The sequence below is a fragment of the Corvus moneduloides genome, chromosome 7, assembly GCF_009650955.1.
Source record: "Corvus moneduloides isolate bCorMon1 chromosome 7, bCorMon1.pri, whole genome shotgun sequence".
Classification (NCBI taxonomy): Eukaryota; Metazoa; Chordata; class Aves; order Passeriformes; family Corvidae; genus Corvus; species Corvus moneduloides.
The window spans coordinates 10,543,435-10,567,951 of record NC_045482.1 but is presented as its reverse complement, the minus strand read 5'-3'; the positions used below and the strand labels follow the sequence as shown (position 1 = coordinate 10,567,951).

Sequence of the window (24,517 nt, the reverse complement as noted above, 5' to 3'; positions counted from 1 at the left end):
AAAAAAAAAATAAGGAAGGAAAACTACTCGCAGATATCTGTCTCAGCTTTGAAGTCTGTGTGTCAAATTATTTTTCAACATTTTGATCTTTAGTCCTCAAAAAAAAAAAATCCGCTTAATTGTAGTTTAAGCAAAATACTGTATTTAAGCCATTGAATAGCAAAATCTTTGCCAGTGTGAAAAGAAAACTAGGCAGAGGTGGGGTTGATTGTTTGTGTTAAGGCTCCAGAAGTTTTGACTATCAAATTCCACATTTTAGGAAAAATATTCATATGTAAATGGGGGGAAAAAAATTACACATTGTTCTTCCTATTTCATTAAAGAAAACTAGAAATACTTAAGATCTTAAAATCTTGTTTTAATATAGTAGAAGGATTTCTTATGTATATTTTTTAATACAGAGAGCTCAGGAAAAACTACTGCTGGCTTTCCTTATTTGTCTCTAGAGGATTCTTTGTGTGTTTTGAACAAAGTGCCACAAATTCTGACTTCCCCCGCCATTAGCACTGAATCTTGAAAAGTGATGCTATCTCAGAGCTTACCGTTGTACTGTGGGTATTTAGACATGCAGACAGTCACAGAGCTTGTTTGAAGCAATACACGGCAAAGTTATAAAAAACTTCCTTTCACCGGGCACTAACTTCAGTCTGGGTGCCACAATGCTGCTGCTCCTGCTGTGGCACAACACAGAACATGCTATCTTTGTGTCTTCCCTGCTGCTTCCTTCAGTGTGCTGGCTTAGGACTTGTAAAACTCATTCCAGTCACCTCACTTTTTATTTTGTGATGATGTTTCAGCAATCCTAGCCATTGGTGATTTTTCTAGCCACTGGAATATTCTAGTATTGAAACCCCCGAGAAGGTAGAACTGTCTTTAAGGCCTTTATGTGTCATGATAACTCAAGAAAAACTGTTTGATTCCCCATTTACCTTTTAATTGTTTTTTCAAGCACAAAGATGCGATAACGTTGGCCAAAATACCTGGTTCGGGTAATTAGGGGGGAGGGAAGGATTTGTTGGTTGTAAAAGGACTTAAAACTTCGAAGAAAACATATATGATTTTGAGAAAAATCTGTTGCTTCTCAAGCATCTGTCTTACATGTTTTTAACTCTTCCTCTGTTTTCAGTTCTTATGTAGCTACCATAAATCTGATGTTGTACATGGAACTAACTCTTAATATTTACAGGTTTTTAGAGATGTTGACAGGGTCTTATCTATAAATGTTTGAGTAATGCTATAGCAAATGATTGTGCTTATTAAAATGTTTATAACTAAGTTCTTACACATCATGCCATGTATCATAAGCTTTGGCAAAGTCCTTGTCTTGTGAGATGCTGAGAAAATCTTGGAGATATTTTCAGATAATGTTGAAATTGCTGAAAGATGAAATCTCATACTCTTTAAAAACTCATTTAGATAGTGGTACTTTTTTGTTGTAGTTGAGGGCAACTTGACTGGGAGCTACTCTGGGATATTCCTATTTTGTTTGGTGGTTTCCCTGTCTGCAGTGTGTACTTCAACTTTTTTTATTTGTCTTTTTTTTTACCTAAGTGTGCATGACTTAGAGTACACTGTATAGTAAATCCCCTGCTAAATAAACACTTCTGTATATTTTTGTATGCTATTCCAACGTGCTTGCATTGGTACAAATGGTTGTAATTCACAAAAAGTGCCACTTACCAGTACTGCTCTGTGGAGTGTTGTGTTACCTGTACTGCTGTTGTACAAACACGCTGATGAGTGTTGTGATCAACGTTTGCCTTTAGTCTTGGCTCAGGTACTCATGTGGGGCAGTTTGGTGCTTTTCCTTCTAACTTGTAATACTTGGGATTCTAAGCAGAAAATAAAAGTAGTAAACAAAAACCTTGTGGTTGGAGCAGTACTTTAACAGGTGCTTCCTTCACATCTCAAGTAGCATGCAATAAAGATCATACTGGATGAAGCTTGACTCAGTATTTTAACTCCAACACCTTAGGCCTCGTGAACAGGAGATGCAATGAAAGTCAAAGTCTTCAGTGAATATTTTATTTAGTGAACAGTTTATATAGAGCATCATATGTATAAAACTTGTCTCAGCTAAACTAGTATATTTTAAATTTTTACCTTTTAGAGATGAATTGCATGGAACTGAGCAAGCAATGCTATGAGTATTTTCATCTTCAGGGCAGTTTCATTCAAACATACATGAACATTACTTACTGTGCCAGAAAGGTTATATAATCAGTATAGACACTTTGAAAAGATTTGATTTACTGAAGATGTTTATCAAGAAAACCTGATGCTTAAATATGGTTGCATTAAAAAGGCAGCACGTTGACATCTGGCTTTGACAGCATTTGTTAAACTTAGCTACGGTTCTCAAAGGAGGATGCAATTTCATTAAATTGGTGTAAGCATACTAGTAGTATTTTAATATGAATGTGTTCTGCTTATATTTGACTTTCTCTGAAGAAAAGAATTGAAATTATTTTAAGAAGACCAACCCCCACATTAAAATGAGCACTAGGTCTAAACAGACTTCTAGCTCCGACAGTTTCTCAAAGCTTTTAGCTCAGGACACAACAATACAAGTGTGTAAGGATTTTTCTTTTAGACAGCTCACAGAAAATACATGCTAATTGTATCTCTTGCGTATCTGCATACTTCATGAGTCACCCAAATTGCCTAAGTTCCTCCAGTAATATAGCTTGTTGCATATTTGCAGATGAATTTAGTATGTTTTACTGTCTGAATATACTGCATATCCCCCAGGTCTTTGTAAAGATATCAAAGGAATAAATTAATTGAGGAGGAAAAAAACAGGTAGAAGAAAACTGGCTGTCCCCCCCACCCCCCTCTTTTCAAAGTTAAATAAGGAACTAAAATCTAATCCCAAACTGTAAATCATGCCTTTTCTCCTTTCTGTCATTTTCTCTACGGGAGCATGTTTCTACTTCTGGCTGAAATAAATATCTACCTAGAAGATCAACAAAGACAGTTCCCTTATGCTGAGGCCTGCCTTTTTACAAGTTATTCTCCTGCTACTGCTCTGTTCTTAGTGGACTCATTGTCTGGAAGTTGAGTGTTACAAAACATAATTGATGGTGCTTGATGGATTTTATTTTTTGTGTGTATGATTTTTTTAAAGTCCAGATCTGCAGAATAATAAGCTGGATAAATTGTCCTGAATTTTTTTATACTACTGTAGTCATGCAGATAACACTGCTAGGACTTTGTTTACTGTGTTGCTAAAGATGTTTGGATGTCCAAAACTTCACCTTCCTGGAAGGGGGGTGGTAGGTTTTTATTTTGCTTTCAAAATTTAAACCAAAGAAAAATGTAAAGTTTCTAGTCAGAAATAAACATCTGTACTCTGCAGTAAGGTAATGGCCAAATATTTTTAATTTTAACATGTGTATTTCGGGATATATTTTATGTGATACTAAGTCATGTATCATCTATATAGTGGAGAGAAGAGTGCAGTGAAATTATAAACAAAAAATATGAGCAGCTCTGATATGAAGAATGCTGTGCACTAAGGCCAAGATAAATTAGCAGAGTCCTGCTTGCAGCCTTTGCCTTAGTTTCCAGTGTGACAGGAGGATATTAATTGCTGATAAAATCAGGGTAGGAAAGCAATGCTTCCATTAAAATGTTATGATTTTGGATATTGAAACAGACATTACTTTTCTCTCTCTTTTTCCAGCATCAAGAAAGTGATCCATATCTCATTTTCTTTAAAACCATTAGTCACCATTCTAGAGATATGGCTAATTACTTTTAATTAAAAATAATATTTTGATAGAGCTGTGCTATTTCTCCTGGGAATGGTTTTAAACTTACTATATGCCTACCACCACTTGTCTGCAATACGGATTAGGAGGAATTTGTAGTGCACTTGTCGATAGCAACAGGTCTGAAGAGTATCAGGGATGAAATTCTCAAGGGTCTTTATGTCATGGATGGAAATGGAATCATTACTGTATTTTTGAAATCCTGCTAACGTCATTGACACCCACCCACAGTCTACTAGAAATATAAGTGCAGAGATCACGTTGTTCACAGATTACGAGGAGACCAAGCAAGAAGGGGGCAAGCCAAAGCCAAATTCCCTGGTAAGCTCTATTTTAAAGAATGTGAGAGGGAGAATTTCTTTTCTCCCCCGAGTCAAGTTGTGAAATGGGTGTCTAGTATATTAGACCAGGCTTTATTAAATACCATTGCACATATTATTATATGTAGTAAAATTTAATTTAATGCAGTTTAAAAAATTGAGCTCTCTGGATTTTGAGCCATATTTTTGCATTCTCCGTGGAGCACACAGAGTTCTGATGTTGTATTAGCCACTGAAAATGGCTGTATGTAATAAATGTAAACTTACAAATGTAATATTTTGTGTTGAGTGTTGTACTAGTCCCTCAGAAGAGAGTCCAGTGTCTAGAAAGAGCTTTGGTATGGGAAACACTTGTTTAGAATAATTTGTTCTTCCAAGTACATGCATGTAATCTGCAGTAGGCAGATTTTCCTTGGATTTACGTGTTTACAGTGACAGCTCTGTGAGGTTTAAGGAGTGTCTGTTTGTCCTTCTTACAGACAGTCTGTTCATCTGCAGCATGTGGAAAGTGCTGCTCCTGGGTCTATATACAGTATTGGCTGTGAGAGGGTTGGCAAAGAGTGCTCCTTTCCAACCAGAAGAAAAATGGAAGCCTCTTGATAACCCCAGAAACAGAGACCTGGTGAGGAAATGTTTCAAGTGAGCTGAAGCTCTATGTGTTTTTTTGTTTTCCATCAAGAGACTCCTCATCTTCTAAATTTAAAGACAAGAGGGGCCCATTAGATGTAATGTCAGGAACTGTGCACTTTGTATAGTCAATAACCATTCCTCAGTCAAGATGTGCCCCTTAACTGAGGAGGCATTCTCAGAGCACAGTAGTGCATAAAACTTCCTTGTATCTCCACCCAGAAGCTTTCATTTTAAAAAAATTATTTTGATTATGCAGCTACTTGTTTTATGAAACAGAAGAGGAATGATTACTGTGTTTCTTTCAAATGTGTGCTCTGATTGCATGTTGTTTCATCTTACGGAAGTACAAATAAGTTTGCATCTGACAGCTACAAAAATACCACTTAGAGAACATTTACACAGTCTTAAAAAGAATTTGTGAAGGGAAAGAATCAGTTTCCTGTAATTTTTCCTCAGTGTTTCAAGAAGCATTAAATTTCAAATCAATTGCCCACTGTTGCTGACTCTTAGAGGAATGTCTAACAGAACTGTCTGTTTGCTCTAAGCAGGGGTTTGGCTGTGCCTGTTTTACAAGGGATGCAGTTATATCAAACCCCTGTGATTCAGTGGGGAGCATAAATGAGCTGCAAACAGTTGCTGGTTTTTTGACTTCACATAAGATGTGCAAGCCATGGATGGAGTGGACATGTCTGAATTAGGTTGCCCACACTGTATCAGTTTATGATCAGAATAGAGGATTTCATCCCACAAAGGAACAAATACTACATCTAATTTGTGTCAGTAGAAATAATTAATCTCCATTGGTCATGCTCTATTTTCACATCTGCAATATGTTCAGTTTTTCAGAACTCTCCAGGCTTACTTCTTGGGCAGGGGTCTTGATCTCAGAAAGTTCCCAGCTACTTTCACTGTGAACAATGAAGGACCAAGGCCTGTCATGTTCTATTCAGATCCTATTGCTTCTGCATTTGCAGATTATGAAGAAAGGAAAAAATCTTTTCAGAATGATTTCAAAGGCTGAAAGATTCTGCTGACAAAGGTAAAAGAGGATGCCTTGTGCTCTAATGTTATGTGTAACCAAGAGAAAGATTCTGACTGAAGTGTAAAAGCAGCTTTTTTCTCAGAAGGAATTAAAAATATAGTACCTTAACCCTTACCCGAAGTGGGTTTTAAAATTCTTGAGGCAGAGTTACAAGGTAATTACCACTTAGATAAAATAACACATGGTGCTTGTGCAAATCTATATAGACCATGATTTTTTGTTTTCTCTTTTTTTCTCCCCTCCTTCATATGGAGGAGAATTCTAAAAATGTACAGCTAATAGGGGGTGCAGGTTTTATGTAAGGAATTGAAAACATTATAAATTGAGATTAATGGTTTCTTGTGATATATGTATATTAAGAAAATTAATTTAGACATAAATTACTGCACTAACAAAGCATATATTATCTTTTACATTCAAGGTAAATAGTGTTTTCTTCTGGTTTACAAATAGTTAAGAATGTCAGTAATATTTAAATCTAAGCATTTTGGTGATTTGCTGAGTATCTTAAAGTGCGTAAGTTGTACTCAATATTCAGCTTAGGACTTCCAGCTCTGTCCTGTTCTCAGCCTGCTTAACTCCTCCTCTTCTTGTAATCAAAATTGAAGCTCCATTTTTCTTCATATCATGAACGATAATAAAGACTGCACTCAAATTTTAATAGTAAATTCTCTTTTTGCTGCGTTTTTATGCCAGGAAAAAAGCACCATAGAATGTGTATTTTGTGCATGAAAAATAAATGAAAAGGGACTTCAGATGGGATGCTCTACTCTAAGTCCCAGCAGCAGTGAGAAAAGGATTGCTGGAAGTTCTTTGTCCTGCATAATTCAGGATGGTCATGGCAGTTCTTTTCAGTGTACAGAACTGTTTTGGGAACAGAGGTTCAGCTGGTGTTTTCATGTCTTGGTTTGGATCATACCTTGGTTGCAGATGGTTATTTCTGCATTTGTCTCACGTATTTGTATTTTTTTTTTTAATCTTTTTCAGGCATTAACTTCAGAACTCCAGGCCAAGTGTAAACCTTCACAGCAAAATCTTACTGCTTTGACTTTCTAACTGTTACCTGACACTTCAAAATTTTCTTTATTGTCACCGTTTCTACCAATGGAACCTGGTGTCCTGGTGTAATGAGCACAGATTCTGTCTATTGACAAATGTGTGTGCTTTGGCTAGTGGAGTTTGTGAGCAGAATTGTGCTTAAGCGTGAATAAATGAAGAGTGCAACAGCGTGCATTTAACTACTGCCGAGTGTCTTTGTTCAAAGCTGGTAAATAAATGTTCCCTTTCCGTTTATTAGAACGAGATGTCCCAAGGTGTTCTGTGACGATTTTTCAGATCCTCTTTTGATACAACACCTTTCTTGGCGGCCCTCCGGCTGCTTGTGCCCCACCGCGGCCCCGCACGCCCATTTCTGACGCTGCCCCGGTCAGAGCTGCCCCGTCTGTGTGTGCAGGTACACAGCCCCTCTGCGGTGGAGTTTCCGAGGCAATAGCAGCCGCTCTGCCCCGTCAGAACTGCCCCGTCTGTGTGTGCAGGTACACAGCCCCTCTGCGGTGGAGTTTCCGAGGCAATAGCAGCCGCTCTGCCCCGTCAGAGCTGCCCCGTCTGTGTGTGCAGGTACACAGCCCCTCTGCGGTGGAGTTTCCGAGGCAATAGCAGCCGCTCTGCCCCGCTCGCTGCCGGCCCTTTCCTCCCGCCCCCGCCCTCAGGGCGCGGCCCCGCACAGGCGGCGAGCGCGGCACCCGCCGCCCGGAACTCGCGCGTGCGGGCGCGGGCTGCGGCGGGCGCCATAGCGGGACGGACCCGGTGCCTCCCGCAGAGAGTTCCCCCGGGCCGAGCCGTGCCGGGGTCATGTCGGGCTTCAGCCCGGAGCTGATCGAGTACCTGGAGGGGAAGATCTCCTTCGAGGAGTTCGAGCAGCGTCGCGAGGAGCGCAAGAGCCGCGAAAAGGTGAGTCTGCCCCGCTTGGCCGCCCTACGGCCCGGCCGCCACCCTCATGACAGCACCTGGCAGGGCACGGACCGCCGCTCTGTGTGTGGGGGGGGGCTGACGCTCTCTGCTTCTGAGGCCACGTAGCTGCGAAGTTCTGTGTGCAGATCACGAGGAAGGTCCCGGTGAGATGGCGGCAGCGCAGGCGGTGTGTGCGGAGAGCCCGGGACGCGGCGCTGCGGTCCCGCCGCTGTGGGCGGAGGCGCCGGCCCCGGCAGCGCTTGGGCAGCGCCGCCCGCCCCGCGGGTAATCGGTGCTTGGATCGGAGCAAGGAGCGGGTTTGGGTATGAACTCCTCCGGATTATCTGCTACAGCTCCCCCGCCAGCATCTGTGTGAAGTCTAAGGGGGAGAGCCAGTGCGGCTCCTCCTTTGACTTTGTGGCAGCAGTAAATATAGGGAGACATAGCTTTGTGTCCGGCAGTATGCAGGCGGTGTTATTAAGAGAAAATCTGTATGATTTGTCGGAGTGTTGCAGTTTACTTTAACTTTGCTACCTTTGTGTCAAAATGCTACTGAATTTCCGCATTTCTTGGTCTTCAGAGAGTAAATTCAGCAGAACTCAGCTGTCATGGAGGGATAAGTATTATCCTAGGGCAGCATTCTTACCGGATTAATGAGTGCAATTTTGATATTTTGTTTTGTGTTTAAAAAGTCAGGCTTCTGGAAGGATTTGTCACACATAACTTTTTTTTTTTTTTCCCTAATACAGTCAACCATGTCATCTTACCTCTCTATAATGCCAAATAAGCAAAGGACTGGTCTCTTCAGTTAAAACTAATGTGAACGTTCACCATCTGAGTCACCCCACATTGATAAGAATATAAATATCTTGAAAGCAGGTTTTATTTGCTTCAAAATACCATGCTTATCCTGTTTCACTGGAGGTACAAAGGCTGGAACGCCATGGTCCAAATGGTCACTGTAAATATATGGGGAAATAAAAATGAGTTGTACTATAAAGCTACTAACTGATATTGTTGGTGTGTGTAGGAGGGAGAAAATGCATCTGCTGAGGAAAACGAGGAAGATGTAGAGGCTCCATCTTCATCCAGAAAAGCATCTGGGAAATCCCAAAGTCGGGATGAAACTGACGGTAGATGTTTGTAACATAATCGTTCGTATTTGAAAAGGCATTGGAAGCATTTGCTCTTTGAGAACTGACTTCATAAAAACCTGGCTCCATTTTTCCCCTTCTGGTCTCTGAAGGGACTGAAATAAAAGGGAGATTAAATTAATGAATAAGGTTTTTTTAGATAGGGGCAGGGGAAGAAAAGCCTTGTGTTTAGATGCTTAATATCCAAGTCAGAATAAGAATAACCAAACATACCCAAGTTGAAAAAAACAACATAAACCCAGGTGTAGTCCCCAAGTCCCTCTCCTGTGCAGGCAGTACATGATAGATTTGTTTTTCAGCCCCAACTTGATACTGTCGTTACTTTTTTATCAAATCTTTAGGTGCCCAATCCCCCAGCTCAAACCTTTGAGCCCTGTATATTTGGAGTTTTGCATATAGATCTGTGGACAGTTATAACCTTGGGTTAACTTCATAATGAGAAGTTGTAAATAAAAAATATGAGATTTAAAAAATATATATGCATTAAGCATATTTATTCCAAGTACTTAGCATAATTTTCTTATTTATTTTAAAGAATTCTGTTCTTTCTCCAGAGAAATAATCTGGGTTTTGCATTTACACTTGTCATGGATGGAATGGTTGCAAGATCTCGTTTTAAATTACTTCTAAAAATTGGTTGCTGGATTGTTGTGTAGTAGAATTCTCTGCTCACTTACAGCCTCTTCAGCTGAAAAGAAGCAGCCAGCCAGCTCAGTGCTTGAAAATAGCTTAATCTTCTGGATTGAGAAAAATGTTGATTAAACTGTTGCTTCATTCTGTGTGTTCCTCCATGCTTTCATTTCTGATATCAAAAGATCTTACAGGCTGGGCTATACCAAGCACTGGTGATGAGTATTGCAGAGCTTTGAAACCAAAGAGGCGGCTAATAGTTTTTCTGCATTTCTGCAGGCAGCATTCTTACAGAATAGCTGCTTCAAGTGGGCTGCTGTTTTCTCTGCACTTATCCAGATAAGCAGCATGTCCTCTTCATTATATCGTAAACCTATTTTGCTTCTTTCTCAACCAGGAGAAACAGCAGATGGGGTCAGTAAATCTGTTCATCGGGTCTTTGCATCCATGCTTGGGGAAAATGAAGAGGAGGAGGATGATGAGGAGGAGGAAGAAGAAGAAGAAGAGGAAGAAGAAACTACTGAGCAGCCTACAGCTGGAGATGTTTTCGTTTTGGAGATGGTTCTTAATCGAGAGACCAAGAAAATGATGAAAGCAAGTATTTAAACTTTCATGTAACTTCCCTGTGTCTCCTGTCCATAAATGCCACTTTGTGTGACTTTTAGCTGCTTGCTGAGAAATTTACCTGAAAATTGTTCCATGTAGGATAATCCTGCTTATGCTGGTGTTTGTTATGCTGTCCTTGGTTTTCATAAAATCGCTGTAATTTACTGTTTGAAAGCTTTCAGAAATAATGAAACCAGTTTTTCCAGTGTCAGAAAACTACGAACATTAGCAAGTCTTTTGGTCAGTCATTTAATATCACTAATACTTAAACAGCTTGGTGTTAGGTGGTGTTAAGCACAACAGGATGTCTCCTGAATTTGGGCACAACTTAACCTTGGGCAGAAATAGCATCCCTTTTCCATTTAGGAGAAAAGACCTCGCAGCAAACTTCCTCGTGCCTTGAGGGGTCTGATGGGAGAGGCCAACATCAGGTTCGCTCGAGGAGAGCGTGAGGAGGCCATTCTGATGTGCATGGAAATCATTCGGCAAGGTATGGGAGAACGGGCAAACTTTTGGGCTTTAAGGATGGGGTGAAATTTCTATGTGCAGGAGGAGGATTCAGTGTGGCTTCACTGAAGATGAAAATAAACAGTACAAGCAAAGTCAGGGTATAAGGAGCAGAATTAAGAATAAGTGGTGCATTTCCTTTATTTATTTGCTTATAAAAAGGAACTAGCACCCCAGTTCTGCAGAGGCCTGGGCCTTGGCTTAGCTTTACAGAGTTTGCTTTTATTGTCTTTGTAGATGCATAGTATAAGCATCAGCATGACTTACAGTGTAGAATAATATTATAAGTGGTTGTTGTTAGATTCAGTCAGGCTGTTAAATAATTTATAGAAGTGAATCAGAAACTTGTCTGCAAGTTTTTCCTGAATTTAAACAGCACATGCGGGTGTTTTATATAATTCTGATACCTGTTCTTTGAGAAAGTTGTGTGTTTCCAGTGTGGATTTTAAACAATAAATCTTAGTCATTCTTTTTGTCTTTTCACAGCTCCTCTTGCTCACGAGCCATTTTCCACTCTTGCCATGATCTATGAAGACCAGGGTGATATGGAGAAGTCACTACAGTTTGGACTGATTGCAGCTCACTTAAATCCTAGCAATACTGAGGAGTGGGTTAGACTGGCAGAAATGTCACTGGAGCAGGACAATATTAAACAGGCTGTTTTCTGCTACACAAAAGGTAGTGTAGCAAACATTTTAATAATTTAAAATTAATGCTAGGTGCTAATGGCAATAATTTTGTTTTCTTCTCCTTTCTAGTTTAGTTTGCTTCAGGGTGCTAAGATTCTGATACCTCTGTCTGGACTTTGATAAAAGATTAATGAATCTGTAATATAGGATGTCCTTGCAAAAACCTTGTGCATGTCCATTAATATGAATCAAGGAAATGAATGTGAAATGCACTATGGCCTTTTCCTAAGCTTCTCATATGCTGCTGCTTGTTCTGTAGCTCTGAAATATGACCCGACCAATGTGCGCTACCTGTGGGAGAGATCCAGCCTGTACGAGCAGCTGGGGGAGCACAAGATGGCCATGGATGGCTACCGGCGCATCCTGAACCTCCTGGCTCCCTCTGACGGGGAACGCTTCATGCAGCTGGCCCGAGACATGGCCAAGTGAGTTGGGTTTGCAAACACTGGGATTTGCTTTGCCAGAGGAGGCTGGTGCTTCAAGTGTGTAGCTCTCCCACAGTAGACTTTACTACCTTGTTAACTACTTTGTATCATTTCTTGTGGAAAGCTGTTATTGGCCTGTTTCAAAACAGTTTAAGGTCTTTTGATCTTCGAGTTTGTGAAATGTACCAAAAAATGCAAGGATATGTATTATAACAATATTATTAGTGAAGGTTTCTGAAACCAGGTTAATGTGGTACATGATTGATGCCTGGCTCCAGTGGGGGAGACTGTGACAAGAACTCCAGTAATGTCCTAACAAATAGGGGAGGAAAAGAATTGTTAATTATTTGAAATATGTAAAAATTGTCAGCAACTGTAAGGAAAGGAAACCCCCGCCTTTCTCACTGTCTTTTATAACATCCACTTGCTAATGAAAATCTTTGCTAATAAGCAAAAATAAGAGAAATATGAGAATGCTTTTGCTTCTGTTCAAAATACATATTGTCAGTTATGTCAAACACCTGGTATCTCTTATCTGTGTTTTATAGGAGTTACTATGAAGCCAATGATGTGACCTCTGCTATTGAGATAGTAGAAGAGGCCTTTACCAAACACCAGAGCCTTGTGTCCATGGAGGATGTTAACATTGCAGCTGAACTGCACATCTCCTCCAAGCAGTACGACAAAGCTCTGGCGGTACGGACAGCTGAGTGCCTTTGGCTGTCATTTTCGGCACCTCTTTGCCTGCCAGAACAGATAGTTTATGTTCCTGCAGTGCTGAAATAGGGTCCTGCTTCTATAAAGATAGAGCTCATCAGACACAGACTGCTTGCTACTAGTTCTGTAGTAATTAGCATCTAAATTAATGGATGGATTTAATAAATTGAGAGGCAATAGACTTGTATGTTGTTTGAGGTTTAAAATTTTAGGATCCTTCCGCTCCTTCTCTATAGTGGACAGAATCTTAGTAGCCAGAGACCTTCAGGCTGGTTTTGTGAGTAATACCAGCAAAGGTCATTCTCTAAGTGGAAGGTTAAAATCATGACACTGAATGCTTTGAAGGTTCAAATTCAGACTGTTGTGCTTTATCTGGCAGACTTGTGTTACAACTAATAATTTGTGCATTAAGCACTAAGGATACATTCCAGAAAGACAATACATCTTGACTCTAAGGCATCAGGAATTGGAGAAGATTGCTTATCTGCTCCAAATTTGTTAATTCTCACTTTTGAGGCATATTTCCAACTGGCTTTGATGTGGCTTTGAGAGGGAAGATGTTGGTATTTGGCCATTGTCATACTTTCCAAGATAGATTGAAAAGACCCTGTAAGTTGGGACTTCTTCTTGTAAACATTTTTATTTGCTGATATTAAATTACTTTGGGGTTTTTTTTCCTCCTTTAGATTTTATTCAGTTCTCTCTCTGTCAGAGCACAATGTCATGAGCCTGCAAACAATTCCTCTGACCCTTTTTTTGGACTTCTTCCCTCCTTAAACATCATTCAGTCAATTTTATGTAGACAGTATTTAGCTACCGCATTTATTAATAGAGTAGAACTGTAGTCACAGAACTGTTTTCCTGTTTCTTTTTGAAGGTTCTACTTGGGTAGATGAATGCAGCTTCTCTTCTGATAACTTCTGTGATGTCTAAAACTCTCGTGTGGGCTGGTTGCTCCATTTATGCTTTAAATCTTTGAAATGATCCAAGTTACTTTTCTGTTTTAGGTTATTACAGATTTTACCGGAATTGTACTTGAAAAAAAAGTACCAGAAAAAAGTGCAACTGAGGAGAAAAAGGGTAAGTAGCTGTCAAGTTGTTACTGTGGCCCTGCTGTTCATGTGATATATTTCCTTTACCTTTTCAGCTCCTGGGTATATTTTGCTGCCTTGTTGACAGGCTTTTCTCTATTGAAACTTGTGGTACTCTTAGTGAGTTACATGGCGTAACCTCAGTTTGCTGTAAGAAGTTACTCTGGTGTCCACGTAGCCCTGCTGACTCATTGAAGACAAGGACTGCTTTCCAGGCAACTGGAGGCCTTTTAAAGTTCTAAACATTCCTCTGAGTGTTTACATCAGACCAGCTATTTCTACCAGCTAAATAGCTTCTAAAAAAAAAGTTAAAAAGATGAGTTTAGTGGCAACTGTACTCAAGAATATCAACCTTTGACCTAAGACTAATGTTCTTTATATATCCTGCATCTGTTACTAATCATCTAACTGAAATCTAGGCATACTAACTTGTAATTTAATGAAGTAGGTTGTCTTTGAGAAACCTACTTTATGAAAGTAATTTCATCTGAAAATACTTATTTAGGCTGTAGAATGGACACAGCACACCAACTCTGTAAGCAGACAGTCTGTTCTGTGATTAAAGTGATTGTTTCAGCAATCTGACTCAAACCCAATATAGGTATAAGATATTTCTGTTAGCTTTCTGCTTTGATTGAACAGGTAAAAATACAGTTGATTTATGAACAACTGTCCTGATGGAGACTTTCAGCAGGTAATTTATAAGAAATGAATCTATAATGAGTCTAGGAATTAGAACACAGGGTTTCCAAGTTACCTCCTGTGTGCAGTTGGTTAAGAGAAAGCTTCTTAAATAGAGCTTGGTTCTCCACCCTCTGTTGCTTTGTACCTTTTGTAACTTTTATAATTGCTTCCTGCTCTGCTGTCCTTAAAAAAAAAACCAAAAACATAACAAAACAAAAGACCCCCAAACCAAACCAAGAAAAACCCAGTCCACTTTTTAGAGAAAGCTGCCAATCAATTATGGATTCAAAAGCAAGTAACTGTTGGCTTAGCTGGTGCTACTGGTTAATCTGATAATCTTTAAAAAAAGATACAGGTGCAGTGGTAGAAACTCAGGAAAGCCAGGAGGGAGTGACTGACGACCAAAGTCATCCAGTTGCTGAATCCAGTGCTCCAGGTAAGTAATTTAGTTTTTAATTTCATACAAGTCTGTGAACATACGCTTAGGAACCAGCTTGCAATCATATAACAGCTGGGAGATTTGTAGCAGCACAGAAACAGGGCTTCATCCAGAAAAGGATTCTTCTGTATTTTCATTTTTCCCTTACTCAGGATTTTCTTCTAACCCAGCCAGTCACTTTTCATTTTGTAAAAATATATCAGTAGGTGAATAGTTACCCTTGTGCTGGGTATTACAGTGTTCAGAGAATGATGAATTAGTCTGCATGGTGTGATTTGCAGTAATGGGATGTAGGAGGTAAAAGGGAAACTTTAGTTTGGAAATCACAGTTTTCTCAGGTTCTAGCAATCACTCTGAATGTCTGGTGTAAGCACTGAAGTGAAGGAGATCTTAAACAGGAGTTAAGGAGATGTCATGACTCTGTGTGAAGAGCCTATGATAATGGAATTCTATTGTGTGACCTTTCATTTGCTGGTATTGTCATGGATAACTACTGTGCCTCATGTTTGCATTCTGATCAGATTGCATTCAGCCTACCTGTTGTGTGAAGTTCTATAGGTGATGTGTTTAACAATGTGTTCAGGCAGTGCCTGGTACTTAGCTTAGCAAGAACAAGAACCTTAATACAGGGCATTTCCTTCAACAAAAAACAAGGAGAAGAGGGTACAGGTGCATAAATTGTTAAAGGAAAGCTTTATTAAGCAAGTACCTCTTAAGTAGGCAAAGGGTCTAAGCACATCCTGTGGAATTCTGCTGTTGAAGCCGATGCAGACTGACAGCACTTGGTACCTCACATGGAATTATTAGTCTCAGAGTCAGCAGGAGGACGTTGCTCCAACTCTTGGAAAAGATAGAGGAGGAGAAAAAGAAGGGGAGACAAACACTTGCTAGAGTTGATAAGAGTATTTTCTTCAGTGGAATTGAACATGGCCTGGAGGGGATGTGGTACTTGTGAAGTGCTTGTTAAAGCCTCTGAGTTCAGAATGAAATTCTTTATCTTGTTACAGCTGTGGAGAAGGTCAGCTGCTGCATACCTGAGGGTGTTCCCATAGACATCACAGTCAAGCTGATGGTGTGCTTGATTCACTTGAACATCCTGGAGCCACTCAGTGTAAGTGGAAACCAGCTCAGAAGGGGGGAATGTTCTAAGAAATTACAAAAGCAAGTAATTGTTCCTGTTTTCATAGACTGAGGTGGTTGAGGGAGCTGCGGAGATTCTTTTTGCTTCTCTCTCCCACCAAGAGAGAAGTCTCACAGGCCTGTAATAGCAGAGGAAATATCTTTGTCCTTAGAAATTACGCCTCCAGTGGAAATATTACTAAAGCACAGTAAGTCATGGCCTGTGTGCTGTGACAGGCCCAGGACCACGTTGCAAAGTTGTTGAACACTAAGGAACGTGTTTTCACTTTGTTTTAAAGCCATAGTAAATGTGAAGACTGTTCTTTCTTAAAGGACACTCCTCACTGATGAACACTTTAACCCACTGGATGTGTGAAACATCTAGAATAGAAAAATGTGGCTTTTTCAGGAATTCTGAATTTCAGATCTTTTATTTTTCACTTCTAAACTAACATTTAAATAAAGGAAGTATTGTTCAGAATGCAAATAGAATAAAAATCATTGGATAAAAATGTAAGCTTCCAATAACCATGTCTTAAAGAAGTGTTCTCAATGATTATTTGTGCTTTAAGTGTTTGTATGGTTTTTTTAAGCCTCTTTTGACTACTCTGGTGGAACAAAATCCAGAAGAAATAGGTGACTTGTATTTGGATGTCGCAGAGGCATTTTTGGATGTTGGAGAATACAACTCAGCACTGCCTCTCCTGAGTTCCCTTGTCTGTTCAGAACGATACAACCTGGCTGTTGTGTGGCTTCGGCACGCGGGTGAGAAGAGGCAGGACTGCTGAACATGGGGGACTGAGAGATGATAATACAATGCTGAGCATATCCAGTGACCTTTATCCAAGATCACAGGAATTTTAGATTGACTGTTGAATGATAACTGGTATTTGCAGAGCTATAATTGAAGTTTATCATGACAATTCTGTCAAGCATAGCATTTTTTTGGTCTTCATATACACTGAAATTTACGTCAGCTAAAAGTAGTTCGTGTTCATGTAAGTGAAGCAGCGTCTATTCTGCATGTCATTGTGTATCAACTGATGTTTGAAGTGAAACTGTGGCTACATAGTGCATATATCTGAATATTTTCAGTTAAAAATACATGTTTTGGATGGTTTTACTAAAAAGGTATGTTAACTTACTTGCAAACTTTGAAATCTTCTTTTTCTGCCACTTAAATGTGTTGTGTTGTTTATGGTATTTCTAGAGTGCTTGAAGGCTTTGGGACACATGGAGCGTGCTGCAGAGAGCTATGCCAAGGTTGTTGATCTTGCTCCTTTGCATCTTGATGCAAGAATCTCACTTTCAACACTTCAGCAGCAGCTGGGCCGACCTGAGAAAGCTCTGGAGGCTCTGGAACCAATGTATGACCCAGATACACTGGCTCAGGATGCTAATGCTGCACAGCAGGTGGGCAAAGTGTTCTGTGCTTCTGTTTAGGATATATTATCCTGCCAAACTGTGCTAGTAGTCCAAGATGTCTGCATAGGACCAGGGATTCAGACTTATTTCCCCATGGTGAGCTTGCAGAGTGACTGATTCATTACAGCATCAGGGACACGTGCTCCTGACACTCTCCATGACCAGTCCCTCAGCATTTCCCCTGTCCCACCTGATAACTCCTGTGCAACGCACAAGCTTTTGGCCACCGAGAGTCAGTTGTGACACCACTCACTCTACATCAAGTTGATCAGCAGTTGGTACATGTGAGCTACATGGTTTGGCCTCTTTGTAAGCAGAGGTTCTGAATCCCCTCTCTAGAAGCACCTTCACCATAGGTAAGAGTCATGCCAAATTTCTCTGAAATTGGAGAATTTGGAACAGTAACTCCTGAGAGCAGTTAGGGAAAGCTTACCTGCTGCTACAGATTCTTACAGCTTTCTGGAAGCTTTTACAGTCCTATTAGTACTGAGTCAAAATTGTTTGTTTTGTAAACTCACTCTCTGTGCAAGAGGTTGAATAATAATGTTCACTGTTGTCCAGGAATTAAAGCTACTTCTCCATCGCTCCACACTGTTGTATTCCCAAGGCAAAATGTATGGTTACATTGACACGTTGCTCACAATGCTGGCAATGCTGCTGAAGGTAAGCCAATCTTTCCAGCTGCACTGTAAGCAATTGGACAGCTGTGACTTGGGTCAAGACAAACAACAGATGAACTCAGGAGGAAAGCTAGCGGGCTTTCATATGTAAATGGTTTCATAATCCTGTTAGCTAGTAATCTTGCAGCTAGCCTGCAGTACTGGTGTTCCTGCCTGTAGTGTTTAGAACAGAGGACTATTTGTATGTATAATTGATAGAGTGACTTCAACTCCCTGTTCTCAGTGTACTTAGAGCCCACTGAATTCTAAAGCTGCTTCTTGCCTTTTTAGCTCTCAGCACAGAGCTTTTTTGAGGTGTTAATACTGGCTTCTATTTCAAGAATTTTCTTTTTAATTTCTTTTTTGTCTTATTTTCTTGTGATAAATGACAAAACAAGAATTTGTTTAGCCAGTTAATACAGTGGTGGTGGTTTTGTGTTAATTGTTTTTTGTTTATTTTTAAATAGGGAGTGAGTGAAGGGACTGTTTAGACCTCCATTTTATCCACCTGCTCAGCACCTTGACTATTGTATTATACTGGTTGAATAGCTGACTATTCACATATGTCTGAAACTGATAGAGAAAAGCATTGTTCTTCTTATACCTCTGTGCAAAGAGTCTTGATTTCAATATGCCTAGGGATGTTCCAATCCCAGGAGAAATCTTTTTAAGTAGCTTAAAGGGTTTGTATCTTGCTTTTGCATAGCCCAGTTCACACTGCAGCAAGAGACAAGGCAGAGATGATGTTGGGAATGTTCTCTCTCGTGATCTTGCTGTATTGTGGTGTCACAGACTGTTTTGGGATGCAACATGAGCAAGATGGATTGGCCATAAAGCTGCCTTTGTCGTAGGATGTTATATTGTAATCTGAAATGCTGCCCTTAAATTTGTTTCTAGGTAGCAATGAGCAGAGCTCAAGTGTGTTTGATATCTAGTTCCAAATCTGGAGAGAGACACCTCTATCTTATTAAGGTGTCGAGGGATAAAATTTCTGACAATGATGACCAAGAGACAGCAAATTGCGATGCAAAAGGTAACAAATCACAGATTGTTTATTAAAAACAAAGCAACAAGGTGAACTCCATAGTTCTGAAAAATGATAGAAATGTTACTATTTTGCATGCTAAATCCATGCAGTTCATGTTAACATTGCTTTATTTCTAGGGCAAAGAAGGCAGCAAAACTGAAGATAATATGTCTTAAGGGAACAGTCCCCATTCAGAGAAAAATAGTAAGATAACAGAATAATTCATATTGAGAAGGGCCTCTAGAGATTTTGTGGGCCAACATTCTCCTCAGGGCAAATACCATACACTCAAATCTAGAACGTAATACAAATATATTTTAAAGGTGGTGTGATTTTTTTTAGCTGGCCCAGGCTTACTTGAGCCAGACTACACGTTCTTAAGCGCTGCTTGATAAATTAGGGAGAGTAACTTCATTGCATTCATGTAGTATGTTTACAGCTTGAACTGGGTGTATTGTTTGCCCTTTGTTCCCACATTGTGGTTTTTGCTGGAGTTTACAAACTGCCCTTAAACTGAGAAAAAGTAAATACTTCATATTAGCTGTTAGTGCTACAACGTCTTTGAAAATACCAGTTTGATGTATGCATCTATTTTGTAAAAATTTATATTTCTTCTAATTTTTCTCAACTTTCTGGCTCCAATATGTTTAGCAATTTTTGCTGTTCTCACAAGCGTTCTGACAAAAGATGACTGGTGGAACCTCCTCCTGAAGGCTATTTATGCCTTGTGTGACCTCTCCCGGTACAAGGAGGCAGAGCTACTTGTGGATTCCTCACTGGAATATTACTCATTCTACGAGGATAGACAAAAGCGCAAGGAGCTGGAGTACTTTGGGCTCTCTGCTGCAATTCTGGACAAGAACTTCAGAAAAGCTTACAACTATATCAGGTGTGCTACTGAGAAGGCAGAGCAGCCTGTGCTGTAATTGCCTCCACTGAGGCTGTAGTCATACTTCCGATGATACTGCTGAAGGGGGCAGGCTGATGCTTTTCAGCCTTGGCTAAAAGAGAGAAACTGAAAGAGCTTTCTGATAGCCTCACATTCCAGAAATGCACAATGGAATAGGCTGGTTGATTGGTTTGGCCAGAACCATTGGTTCTGGTTTTCACTCTCATCTTTGCCTCAGTCACTGACCTTCTCTTTGAGTGTCTGTTCTTCGTAATCTTCCCTGAACTGCTGAGATTTTTTTGAAAATTACAGTATTGACTACATAGCATTTACTAATTTCTGGCATACTTCTCATTCTGTAGAATCATGGTAATGGAAAATGTCAATAAGCCCCAGCTGTGGAACATCTTCAATCAAGTCACTATGCAGTCTCAGGATGTCCGTCACCATCGCTTTTGTCTCCGCCTGATGCTGAAAAATCCTGACAATCATGTGCTGTGTGTCCTCAATGGGCACAATGCCTTTGTGTCTGGCAGTTTCAAGCATGCTCTTGGTAATATCTTTCATGTTCTAATATCAACAAATAGAACAAGTGAAAGTTTATAAAAAGAGAAAGATCGGGGGGTTTTTTTTCATCAGAAAATTATAGGTTCACAATGCTAGTCTGGTGCTTTAATTATTCTGTACCCAAATCAGAGCATTGCTGAAGAATTTTGCTAATAAAAATTAAGCTGGCATGTTTCAAGTTTAGCGCACATTGCAAATATAACTAAGTTGCAAAGATAATTGGAGGCTAATGATGATAATAAGGACAGAACCAGCCCAATTTAAACAGCAAATACAGCTGGTTGCATGTTTTAAGCAAGCCTTTGAAGTAAACCTATGGCTTTCAGTCAAGCCCTCCAAATGTCACATTTAAATCCCAGCAAGGACCTTGTGTGCCTTCTGTGTCTGATTGTTTTCTGCTTCCATTTTTGCATCACAATCTGCATTCTTCCTTCAGAATCCAGTGGGTGCTGAAAATACACAATTTTATTCCCTGTTTTTTCCTGTGTATTTTGATGTAGGTATATTAAACTGTTTCTTTTCTTAGTTCACACTTCTAATTCAAAGATTTGTCTCTTGCCCTTAAATTCTTACGGAATGCTTTTCACAACCAACATCTTGATTCATTTATTTGGTTTTAGGTCAGTATGTGCAAGCGTTCCGTGCAAACCCAGACGAGCCTTTGTACAGTCTTTGTATTGGCCTGACTTTCATCCACATGGCCTCTCAGAAATATGTGCTGAAAAGGCATGCTCTTCTAGTACAGGTGAGGCAGTGTGATTATTGTTACCCACAGTGTTTCCTGGCTTTGTATCTTGCAGATGGTTATGGCTACAACACACTCTGTTTAAATAATTTTTCATAATTGAGATGGCATTTCAAAAGAGGGAAGTGGCAAAACATGAGCACAGATGAATGTGCTTTTGAACTATAGTTACACCATCTGAACCTCCTCTCCTTATGGGTAAAGGTAGCTTGTTACTCACATTGATGTTAACAGCTGCCAGGTGTTTGTGAAAATGTTACTGATTTCTTGGTGGCTGTAATCTGGATTTTCTTTGAAATTTTTCTTGGCCTGCCTTGCTGTAGAGTGGAATCTATGCCACATGCCCTTCGTAGATATGCCTCATACACTGCATTGTTGAAGTAAATTTTACAGGCTTAGAAAGTGGGTTTTTTTCCCTTGTCTTCCTTTTCCACTTTTAGGTGCCTCTTACAGCTCTCTTTGTAAAGATCTTGTAAGCTCCAATTTAGGCTATCCTCAAATTTTCAGCTTCCTTATTTGCATTTTTCTTTTCATCTGCAAGATCCAGTTACAAACCACGGACTGAGTATTCCCAAACAGAATCTTGAAAGTAATTTCCTCTACTTTCCACCAAGTATTTTCATTAACTTGAAATACCTTTTAATTCCTGTAGCTGCTGAGCTCAGAGTCAGCACAATATGATGAGAATCCTGGGCTCTCGTGTCTTCTGAAATTGCTGAAAGACTGAAGCTTGCACTGATCTTGACAAAAGCTACAGGTCCCCAACTACTCTAATACAAAACCAGTTATGACCATGTCCAACTTCAAGACATTTTGAACTTGCAAACTTTGGCCTAATTTTAGTATTTTTATCCACCTTTTTTCTGTAACCAGCCTGCCTTTCTTAAAGGGCCTGCCCTGTTCTCCTTTTACAGCATACTTGAACAATGTCCTATTTATGTTACCCCCTGGCAATACAGTTCTCTGCTCTCCTCATTTCCTGCTTACTATACTCAGCAATTTTACATCATTTCTTGCTGCTATGGTAGTTAATTAGTAATTCAACCACAGTGACCTACTGATGACCTAAATTATGATCATTACCTGCTTGTGTCTGAACTAATTCCTTCTATTGAAGGAGGTACCTTCTCTGATTACCAACATGGTCCCTAGAAAGAAGGTCCTCTATTTACAACAGAATCATCACACTCCAAAGTGGTAACAAAACAAAATGCACGGGAGGGGAGGAAAAAATTGTGTGCTCGATTTCTCTTACAGGGATTCTCCTTCCTTCACCGCTACTTGGACCTGCGCGGACCCTGTCAGGAGTCTTTCTACAACCTCGGCCGTGGCCTGCACCAGCTGGGATTGCTGCACCTGGCCATCCACTATTACCAAAGAGTACTTGAACTTCCTCCCCTCACCTTAGAGGTACTGTAACTTTGTAAGTTATGGACAGAGAATAAAGTCAGGTAAATGTGAAGAATTTCGTAGTCATAATAAGATTTTACACTTAAAATCTGTGTAGTTGCATCTCCTTCAATTTCTATTTTCATTCCTTGTTGTTGGAAGCCCAGATCTCATTGTCACCTGATAATACATTTAAGCATGTGTTAAGTTCAAAGTTTTATGAATCTTGAAGGATTTACTCACAGGCTGAAGCAGCAGCAAAAAGGATTGCTAAACAGCTTTACCTGATTAAGTAGCTGACTTTTCTATATATTACATGCAATAAATTATAACTGGAAGTTATAATTTATATAATAAATTATAATTTATATAACTGGAAGTTATATACTCACCCATGCTATAAAACAGCATGCTGGAGCAAGATGGACCAGTATTAGGAATGCCTAATTGCATCTGAGCCATGGTTTAATTCTAATTGATCTGTATTGAATCCTAATTGACATGTCATACATTTAGAAGTCTGGTCTGAGAGAAAGTTTTTGCCTAGCTGTGGCATGGGTAGGTAGAAACATTGCAAGTGTGTTTAGAAAACGGGCAGGGTTTTAAAGTAAGAGCTGTGTTAGTCAGCCCTGGGAGTTCAGAGCAGCAGTTTTGTGACCATGTAAAAGACGCAGGCAGTATTCACATTCTGGTTGGAGAAACAAATACTTTGCATGCAAAGACAAATTAAGGTAGTAGTTTCCTGGGTTTATGAGCTGGCTATTTAACTAACAGCTAATGTTCTGAGTGTATAATTTTATAACTTAGGTGATTAACAACATGATGTGAAACTCCTTAAAGAGGGAGAGCACAAGTAATACTTGTTCTGTTTCCATACAGCTGAAAGCCTTTATTAGCCATGAATATGTAATTTGATTGCACTGTAATGGCTACTCATGTTTCAGTTTTATACTGTTTTTGCATATTGATAACTTTTATTAATAATTATTTTTACAGGGAATAGAAACCGATCAGACAGACCTGAGAAGAGATACTGCCTTTAACTTGTCGCTCATTTACCAGAGCAGTGGGAACACCAGAATGGCTCAGAAGATGTTGTATACCTATGCAGTTGTGTGATGAGGTTTGTGCAGGTGGAATTGATACCCTTTGGATTGACCTTTGCATTATGCAGTGCTGGGGAAGCTGGTTTTAAGTACAACTTTTTCTGCAGACAGTCAGAGATGTGGCTGGTGCTGTATTGTGGCTTTGTGGACTTCTGGTTCTGCCATTTGCACTGTACCACATGTGGATGGGAACTGGGCATTCTGAGCACACCCCTGACATGCTCACGAGTGGCTGCTTTTAGATCTTCTCCTTTGGTGCACTGCTCTCTAAACTGATATTCAGTCTTGTATATAGAGTCAGACAGTGAAAACTGAGGCCCAGAGTGATTTGCTGAGGGCTTTTTGGGGGTGGGAAGGAAATGTACAATGTGCAGTATTTCAACTCATTACCAGTGAGGTTGCTGAAGAAGCCACATGCACTGGTGATGAGGGTTTTTTAATGTGCAGCATTAAGTTACAATAATATAGAACCATCCTAGAGGATGAAGAATTGAGTATTTCAGGATCTTTAAAATACTCAGAATTGTCTAGGAGTTCATATTCCTAGCAGTTTTTGTATTTGAAGGGGATTGATCTTTGTTCTACTGAAATCAATGTGACTTTTGTTATTTTTCTGAACTTGTTAATAAAAATTCTGAAGTTAATGATGTTTACTTATCCTCAGCTAACATATATCCTACTGAATAGGACAAACCTAAAGCCATATGGCATACACCTAATTTTCAGCAGCACAATTTAATGAAGCTCAGGTTTGTTTAGTTTTGCTGGTGTGCTCAGCCAACCCCGTTGTCCTCAGAACAGCCATTTGCCTCAAGGGAGAGAGGCTCTTGAATTAGTCTGGAGTCCTACCATATAAATTGCAGTTTAGGGCCAAATTTCTGGAGGAGCAGAATGAGACAATTCCAGAGTGTCCTTGGGTTACCCCTAGGCTCCA

General features: G+C 39.8%; 2 protein-coding genes and 1 long non-coding RNA gene across 5 annotated transcripts; 2 read left to right on the top strand and 1 right to left on the bottom strand.

Annotated features, from left to right (window-relative positions):
• Positions 1-1,521: 1,521 nt before the first annotated feature.
• On the bottom strand, positions 1,522-8,027 carry LOC116446435. Its single transcript, XR_004241224.1, has 2 exons — positions 7,650-8,027; positions 1,522-1,832 (listed from the first exon to the last, which is right to left on the bottom strand). It is a non-coding gene; the product is annotated as an uncharacterized LOC116446435 (long non-coding RNA).
• On the top strand, positions 1,965-7,003 carry C7H2orf66 (chromosome 7 C2orf66 homolog). Of its 2 annotated transcripts, XM_032114235.1 has the most exons (4): positions 1,965-4,094; positions 4,573-4,715; positions 5,562-5,762; positions 6,753-7,003. In XM_032114235.1, exons 2-3 carry the CDS (start codon positions 4,593-4,595, stop codon positions 5,742-5,744), a joined length of 306 nt encoding a protein of 101 aa, XP_031970126.1. In that variant the 5' UTR covers positions 1,965-4,094; positions 4,573-4,592; the 3' UTR covers positions 5,745-5,762; positions 6,753-7,003. The 2 variants fall into 2 exon arrangements, with proteins under 2 accessions (XP_031970126.1, XP_031970125.1); XM_032114234.1 differs by having other exon boundaries at positions 1,965-4,715.
• GTF3C3 (general transcription factor IIIC subunit 3) lies at positions 7,546-24,230 on the top strand. 2 transcript variants are annotated; one of them, XM_032114232.1, is made up of 19 exons: positions 7,546-7,715; positions 8,746-8,848; positions 9,897-10,093; positions 10,472-10,595; positions 11,099-11,290; positions 11,561-11,726; positions 12,275-12,422; positions 13,451-13,523; positions 14,568-14,654; positions 15,665-15,768; positions 16,370-16,541; positions 16,987-17,189; positions 17,763-17,864; positions 18,758-18,893; positions 19,539-19,776; positions 20,139-20,329; positions 20,964-21,088; positions 22,346-22,498; positions 23,474-24,230. In XM_032114232.1, the coding sequence occupies exons 1-19, from the start codon at positions 7,617-7,619 to the stop codon at positions 23,594-23,596; spliced, it is 2,736 nt and encodes a 911-aa protein (XP_031970123.1). In that variant the 5' UTR covers positions 7,546-7,616; the 3' UTR covers positions 23,597-24,230. The 2 variants fall into 2 exon arrangements, with proteins under 2 accessions (XP_031970123.1, XP_031970124.1); XM_032114233.1 differs by lacking the exons at positions 18,758-18,893; positions 20,139-20,329; positions 20,964-21,088; positions 22,346-22,498; positions 23,474-24,230 and having other exon boundaries at positions 19,539-19,664.
• The last annotated feature ends 287 nt before the right edge of the window (positions 24,231-24,517 follow it).